Raw genomic sequence first — 7,725 nt, 5'->3', positions numbered from 1 at the left:
ACTACTGAGTCTGCCTCACCTCCATCTATTGCCTACAGGCTCTTAAGAATCCCGGGGTCCAAACATTGGGCCACTGGGGGACACAAGTCATAAAGACATCTGGGGACTGGTCGATGGTCACCCAGTTGTGAATAGTGGGGCTAGCCCTGATTTTGGGACTACAGACCCCCCTAAGCCCAGGACACTCCCCAACGAGGAGCAGATAGACTCTCAGGTCTTGCTCTGACTGTTCCACTGTTGGCAGTAGGTGACTCAGGACACAAAGGCACTGTCTGTGCATCCAAAGCAGAGCGGTATCAGCCACTTACTTCAGTGACTTTAACAGTGATTAGTTCTCAAGGACAAAAACTCTTCACTGTTAATTAATGTAGTGGTCAACGGATTTTCCTTCCAAATCCTCTTGGGACCGAACCCAAACAAAGCGAAGAAGTGACAGTAAAAAAAGACTTGTCCTTTTGACAAGCGATAGTAAAAAAAAAAAAAAAAAAGACTTGTCCTGCTTGGCAGAAGAGGGTGGCAGTTTGGGCAACACTCAGCTATATTGCCGAGTTGCAGCGAACTCACCGAGCACCCTCACGCCTTAGAGGCGTCCCTCACCGCCCAGCCTTGACACATCACCTGGCAGGCGGGCAGGCAGGGCGCGGACCTTTCCTTCCTAGCACCTGGGCCCCTACTCCAGAAGACTGCGGCTGGCAGAGCCCCCGGCAGGGCTTTTATTGTGAAAGGAGCTCCCCCCTCCCGCGCTTTCGGGGGAATGGGGAGGCTGGGCCGGGACGCGCGGCAGGGACTTTGCAAACTCTGCAAACGTCCCCAGTAGACCGCAGAGGCTCGCAGCTGCGGGTAGGCTCCCGCAGATCCCCGCAGATCTCAGTAGATCCGGCGTACATTCCCCACCCGCGGAGCGATCTCCCGAGAGTTGGCGCGGGGCCACTTGGCTGCAGGGAAGGTGTGCACCTTCAGTCCGGGAAACGCGCCCCAGCAGAGTAGCCGCGCATCCTGTGGAGCCTGGCGAGCCACCGCGCCGGGGGCGGGGAAGGGGAGGCGGGATGAGTCTGCGAGCCGGCTGAACGCGTCGAGGAGCCGGCCAGGACACCGCCGGGGACATGGTAGGACTCGCGGGAAGGAACGCGCAAGCGGAGGGTGGGGCGATCACCCGGACAGGTGGCTACAGGCAGCGCGCAGCGGCCCTGGGCGCGCGCAGCCTGCGCGGCCTCCCGAGGCTGGAGTTGTTTCCCCGAAAGTTGCATGGGGCAGCGGCGGCTTTCATTTCTGCACCAGAACTGGGGGCAATGGGCTCTACTGCCGCTCTTGGCGGGGCGGACGGTAGTAAGGGGGCTTTTATTACGGATCCTCACACCTTAACCGAACCGTAACCCACTCGCAACTCTGCGCAAACTTCATGCAATCCACAGGGCAGAGAGAGGGGAGCATTCCCTGGGGAACCCATGGCAGCCTCTGATGAGAAGCTTTTGAAGTCATTTTAATACTCTCCAAAATTTATGTGAATTATGTACTATCTTTTCTAATTTAGCTATGTATTGACATTAAAAATAATGTCCTAACGTTTATTACTTTTGAGTTAAGTTGGCTTTAGTAAGGTTGCAATCCGCCTCCCTCTACCTCCCCGACAGGAGGACTATCGGGCAGTTGTGGAAGCACCGGTGGGTCTGGGATGTCACGATGAAACCAGGGTCCTGTGGACGTGGTCCTTCCATTGATCAACCTCACAGACACTAACAGGCAGAAAAGAAAAACCCATTGAGAATGTGGCCCAGGCGGCTTAGCTAAAGGACACATGCAACCCTAGGAAAGGGGCGTCTCTCAGGCCCGGCCACTGGTTAGTTGCTCTGCTTCTCTTGCAGCAGAAAACCCCTGCAACCCCAACTGGGCTCCTGCAGTTCACCAGGCTCCCCTGTCTGCTTCGCGCCTTCTGGCCTCTTCCCTTCCCTTCCAAGCTCACAGAGGGCAGATCGGAACCCCACCGGAGATGCTTCCTGGGGAGTTTCGCTGGGCCTGGAGTTTAGAAGGCTGTCTAGAGACTGCGCTGTAGGATGGAGGGTCTCTGAGAGAACAGCTCCTTTGCGTGCAGAGGGGCCTGGCAGGTGGCTGGAGCAGAGGTGGAGGGCTGGTCATCAGGCGCTGGGGGCTCAGGAAGGGTGACTTTGAGGCCAGGGGAGTGTGTATGTTTCACCCTTCCTGACACCTATCCAGCTTCAGGTTTTTTCTCAAAGCTGCTAAGAGAAGGAAATGGTGGAATCTTAAGCTTCAAAAGGGGGAATGATTGGGGGTACAGGATGTGAAAGGAAAAGAGTGGAGATACCCTATTACAAATTCCCTGTTTAAGAGCAAGAGTGTTGCCAGAACTGAGGCCACAGCCATCCATTCTGAGGGGCATTAGCATTGTGCTGGAGTCTCCTGGCTTTAAAGGCAGATGTAGCAGAGGCTCTGTGGTCTGCCGCTGAAGCAGAGTGCCTGGAGGAGAGATGGTACCTGCCTTCTGCTCAGGCTGCCTAGGGGAACATTGGTGTGTTTGCCCCACTGCCAGCGCAAGCTTCCAGTTCTGTGAGTCAGTGCAGCTTCCCTGTTTCATGTCCCTGGCTCTGGGTTCTGGTATTGTGTTAAGAAGAGGACTTGTGTCAACATTTCGTAGTCTCAGCGTTCACCTGCAGAGAGAGGGGCCTGATGGGCATCCTCTGGCAGTGAAATGGCCTTGGAGATCTGAAGGCTCTCCTTTGCTTCTCCCTCTGAATGAAGGGTCCTGAGGTCCAGAGGCCACAGGGCAGCCTGGCACTGGCTGGAAGCAGCATGGGAGGAGACAGGGGGCTAGGAATCCTTTGAGGACCTTAGTTTCCTCTTCTGTAAAATGAGAGATTGGACTAGATGTTATTCAAGGTGCCATTTAGCTCCGAAAATGGGTGATATGTGAATAAGTTTGAGATTGGATCTCAATTCTAGTGTTGAGCTATGCTTGAACAACTAAAAAGGTGTGGGGAAGAAATGGTTCTCAGCCCTGACTCAGGCTGCCCCCATCCCCCAGCCCAAATCCAGATGAGACCCAGACTGAGGGATGTTTTCAGGCTCTGCAGGTGAGCCCAGTGTGCTGCCAGGGCTGAGAACCACAGGGCAAGAAGGCTGAGAGAATGGGGGAAAGCTGGGGCTCAAAGCTGCACTTCCCAAGATATCCTTATGTCCATAGAGCGGTCATTCCTTGAGATAGTCCTAAAATAGTTTTTGGGAAATGATAGATGCTATGTCATTTCCCATTATATGATATCACGCATATCATATGCTATATCTCTTTGAGGGTCCTTCCGTAGAGTATCCTTTTTTAATTCATTACACTGAGATTTGAACTTGCCCAGCTTGTTTGAATACGGTATCCTTTATTCAGTAATTCCCTAATGCCGTCCTATTATTGATCCGAGGTACATATGATGGGAAATTCTGGGTTAGAAGTACACAAATAAAAGTCTAGAATCCTTAAATGTCTTTTTGGAAAACAAAAAAAAGAAAGAAAGAAAAGAGCATTGAGCTGCAGTATCTGTGGGGGCATTTTTGATCATCCTGAGGGGTCAGGGGTCATTGTCATGGCTTGGTGTGTATTTTTCTAAAGCTAAGATTGGAACACTTGTCAGTTTCTTGCTTTGCGATGGTGGTGGGAGGTTTGGTGTTTGCCAAGGACTCTGTACTTGATGAAAAATATTGATAGAATCAGATGTATATGTGTTGGGTTAAAAATTAAAAAAGAAAAAATATTGATAGAGAAAGTTGAAACTATTACTGCCAATTAAAAAATGTTTTCCTCCTGATTTTTGAGAAAAAATATACAACTTCTACAGGAACCACGATTATCATTTTGGCACATTTCCTATTCTCTTTGAGTATTATTTTAAAGAGCTGAGATTTCACCACACATGCAGTTTTGTAGTCTGATTTGTTTTACTTCAGTTTATATCAAAACACATTTCCACGTCTACATCTAGAAAAATCTTTCATAACCGTACATTTAATGCTCAGTACGATGATTTTGATAATCGTCTCCCTGTTTGTGGACATTTAGGTCACTTCAGGATTGGGGCTGATTTCAGTGGCATGTGGCCACCTTCTCATTATCCATGGAAATGAGGACCTGAGTGCCCAGCTATGTGGAAATCAGACAAATTCACAAGAATGAATTGCTCTGGCCTCTGTCTCTATCCAAGCTTTTACTGTAACTACCCTCCCAGGGCCCAGCGTGCTGCGGAAGGAGTTTCCTCTTGCCTGTCTTCACTCTGTGCTGTGGGCAGGTCATCAGGCAGGCAGCAGTGGGGGAAAGGGAGTCCCAGGGGAGCCCACATGGGCCAGTCCTCCTTGGGAGAACCAAGAGCTAAAATCCCTGGAGGTTAAGACTCAGAGGAGAAGGAGCTGAGGCTGGAAAAGGGATGTTGCCTCTTTAGGGTCACTTAGAGTCGGGCTAGGGCCCAGGTCTCCTAGGGCCCAGGTCCCCCTCCACTCCCCGTGCAGGTCCTGTCACAGGCACTACAGCCCCATCATAGACTTGGATGTGGTGTGGCTTGGAGTGGCAGAGGAAAGGCCCGGGGTTTGCAGTCAGAATGGGGTTTGTGCTGGGCTAGGTTACCATGTGGCTCTGGGTAAGTGCTGCCTTGCTCTGAACCTCAGCCCCTTATCTGTAAAAGGAGTCATTGTGAGGAGCAAATGGAGTCATGGAGGTGAAAAAACTTGGTGTCTCAAAGGTGCTGTAAGATTGGGGGCTTTACAAAGGACCCACAAAAATAGGTTTGCTTTTTGTTAGGGTCTAAAACAAATGGTAAGGAAGTCACAGGTGCCCTTCATTCAATACCAGTCAAGGGGATGCTTGTGGGACTCTTCTCTAAGTAAGGATCTAGTATAGACGGAATTTATCCTCAAGTAGTTTTCTTGCTTCTTGTCTTCTCATCAGGCAGGAAAACGCAGCCTGCAGATGTTTGTCCAGTCTGTCTCCCACGCACCTCCTTGCACAATGTTGCTGACTGGATGAGAACGTAGCTCCCCAAACAGCCACAGGCCCTTGGAGTCTAATGCTGGGGTCCCCTCATTGAGTCCCTCTGCACTGAAAGAGTCCTAAAAGTTATCAGGCTCAGCTGAAGAAGAGGTTAAACTGGTATTGGAACCTTGAAACGCAGCCCATGGAGCCTGTGGGAAATTTGATCCTCTCTCTCTTCTGGGGTACAGCCCTTACTTGTCGCTCCTGCTGCATACCTAACCCAGGCTTTGTGCAGGGCTGGGCAGGGAGCAGAGTGTTTTAAACAATCCACTGGCCCCAACCATACCAAACAGGGGTTGGTCCAAAAAACAGGGATGTAGGGGGTGGTGGGAACAGGTCTCGCAAAGAAATGAGTTCCTTAGTTGTTTTAGGGACTAGTGAGAGAAACATGCTTCAGCTTGGCCTCAAAGATGCTGACGAATCCCTCCAAGTAGGTCTGGGAGGCCCAGTATCCGCTCCCACCTAAGGTACTAATAGAGAAACAGAGTGCATCAGTTTTCTTTGAGGCATGGTTGCTGTGAGTCACCTGGGGCTGTCTTTGCTTGGATCATCTTGTGATGTGACTGCTAAAGTGTTTCCGCCTAGGGAGTTTAGGGCGTGATCCCTTCATTTTCTGGATGTGTCTGCACAGGCCTACGTGTGAAGGACCACTTGGCCTGAGAGTGAGAATGAGAGGGAGCCATGATTGTGGGAAAACCCCAGGCCGCCCTTCTTTATGTGGATTTCACTTCCTCTCTCTCTCTCTCACACACACACACACACACACACACACACACACACACACTCTCACACATCACACACATACTCATACGCACACACGTGCACGCACACACACACTCACGCATGCACACATACTCCTGGGAGAGGCCTGGGATCTGATCCTATTCCCCAGAGTCCAGCTGAGTAGAAGATGGAAAGTCTTTATGATAGCATCTGGTGAATCCTGGGGTCAAGGAGGTTAAGAGTGGAAGGGAAGCAGGATGAGGGCTGATGTGAAGGGCGAGGAAACAGCAGGAGTGTAACCGAAATGCAGATTCAGTCACTCACCACTTGTAGAGTCCAATTAACCAGAGTGAGGTCTGGTATAAAGAAAGTGACTTTATTCTAAAGCTTAGCTTAGAGGAAGAGGTATAGGCTCCTGCCTTTAAGGATACCGCTTTGCTTTAGAGCAGAAAGCAGGGTCCTTTAAAGGGATACTTGGCATGAATGGCATGCAGGGGAGTGAGCAAGCCGGTGGGGGTCTCCGTGACTCGCTTGGGTGCCTTATATACCAGGGAGTTGAGCTAGCACCATCACAGGCAGATCTAGGTTGTAAGGTCATCGTTGTCTTGAGATACTCTGCAGGTGGGAGAGAGTTTTGGAGTGAGCATAATTTAGGTTGTAAATTGACTGTTATCTCTTGAGGCAAGCTCCTGGTGGAAGGTAGCTCAGGCTCCGGAGCTTCTGAGTAAGCACATAGTTAGATAAGCTTTTCATGTAGGGAGTGTTTGGTGAAGGGAAGGTAGACCTTCTAACTGCATTTCTAAAGAGCTAAGTAGGAAGCAAGGATTGAGGGAAAAAGGAAAGAGAGAAGAAAAAATAATTTTAAAAAATTATTCTCTTTGTCTTAGACAAATGGGGGTACTTGGTTATAGGGGCCTCACTCTGATCTCTAGGCCTTCACGAGCTCTGAAGGAATAAGTGTCTCCATGGGCAGGGGCTGAGTCTTGCTCCCAAGTGGCTTTGGAATTCCTGAGTGGCATATCAAGAAAGCCACAAAAGGAGGATTCCCATTCAATGTGTAAATGTGTGTTAATGCTCCCTCTGTCTCCCTGCCGCCTTGTCATTCATTCATTCATCAATTCATTTAGAAAATGTCTTCTTTAAGCCAGACATTGTGCAGGGCAGAAAATAGAAAAATCAAAAACACATACTCTGCCTCTGAGGAGTACACAGTCTATTGAGGCTGCCTGTGCATACGTGTGTGTGTGTGTGTGTGTGTGTGTGTGTGTGTGGGCAGAGGTGGTGGGGGCAGGTGGTAGGTGGTAGGTTCAGGGGAGCGGGAAACACAAAGAAATGCGTCAGCCTTGTAGGCCAAATGTTCTGCAGAAGATATAGAGAAAGGATAGACCCAACCTGAGGAGTGAGTGGGGCAGAAGGAGGCTCCAGGACAGGGAGTATCTGAGGAGGATCTGGATTCTGTCAAGGGAAGAAAGGAGAAGCCACTGTACATCTGTTAGAATAGTTAAAAAGTGAAACAAAACACCCTGACAACCTCAAGTACTGGTCAGGATGCCAGCAACAGGAACTCTCATACATGAAAGTGGGAAACAGTAGAAAGCAGTTTGTTAGTTTTTCATAAAGTTGAACATACACTTACCATATATCCCAACAATCCCATTCCTGTGTATTTATGCAGGAGGAATGAAAACCATGTCTACAAAAAAACCTGATGCAAATGTTTATAATAGCTTTATTTATAATTGCCCCAAACTGGAAACAACCCAAATGTCACTCAGCTGTAGATTGGATAAACTGTGGTATGTCCATACGGTGGACTACTCCTCAGCAATAGAAAAGAACCATAGGTCCATGCAACAATGTGGAGGGATGTCAAAGGCATTATGCTGAGTGGGAGAATCCAATCCTACAGGGTTACATACTGTGGTATTCCTTTTATATGACATTCTAGAAAGGGAAAAACTATAGGGATGGAAAACAGA

The 7,725-nt window shown here is 49.4% G+C and overlaps 1 protein-coding gene across 1 annotated transcript in view; it reads left to right on the top strand.

Annotated features, from left to right (window-relative positions):
• Window positions 1-786: 786 nt before the first annotated feature.
• The window catches only part of GASK1A (golgi associated kinase 1A), a 79,852-nt gene continuing 72,913 nt past the window's right edge, over window positions 787-7,725 (top strand). The window contains exon 1 of the mRNA XM_023231689.2: window positions 787-1,106. Within this exon, the coding sequence (XP_023087457.1) occupies window positions 1,104-1,106 (3 nt within the window). The 5' untranslated portion in view covers window positions 787-1,103. The remainder of the gene's footprint in view (window positions 1,107-7,725) is intronic.

This window comes from Piliocolobus tephrosceles, chromosome 2 (assembly GCF_002776525.5).
Source record: "Piliocolobus tephrosceles isolate RC106 chromosome 2, ASM277652v3, whole genome shotgun sequence".
In the NCBI taxonomy this organism is placed as follows: domain Eukaryota; kingdom Metazoa; phylum Chordata; class Mammalia; order Primates; family Cercopithecidae; genus Piliocolobus; species Piliocolobus tephrosceles.
This window is presented reverse-complemented; position numbering and strand designations above follow the sequence as displayed.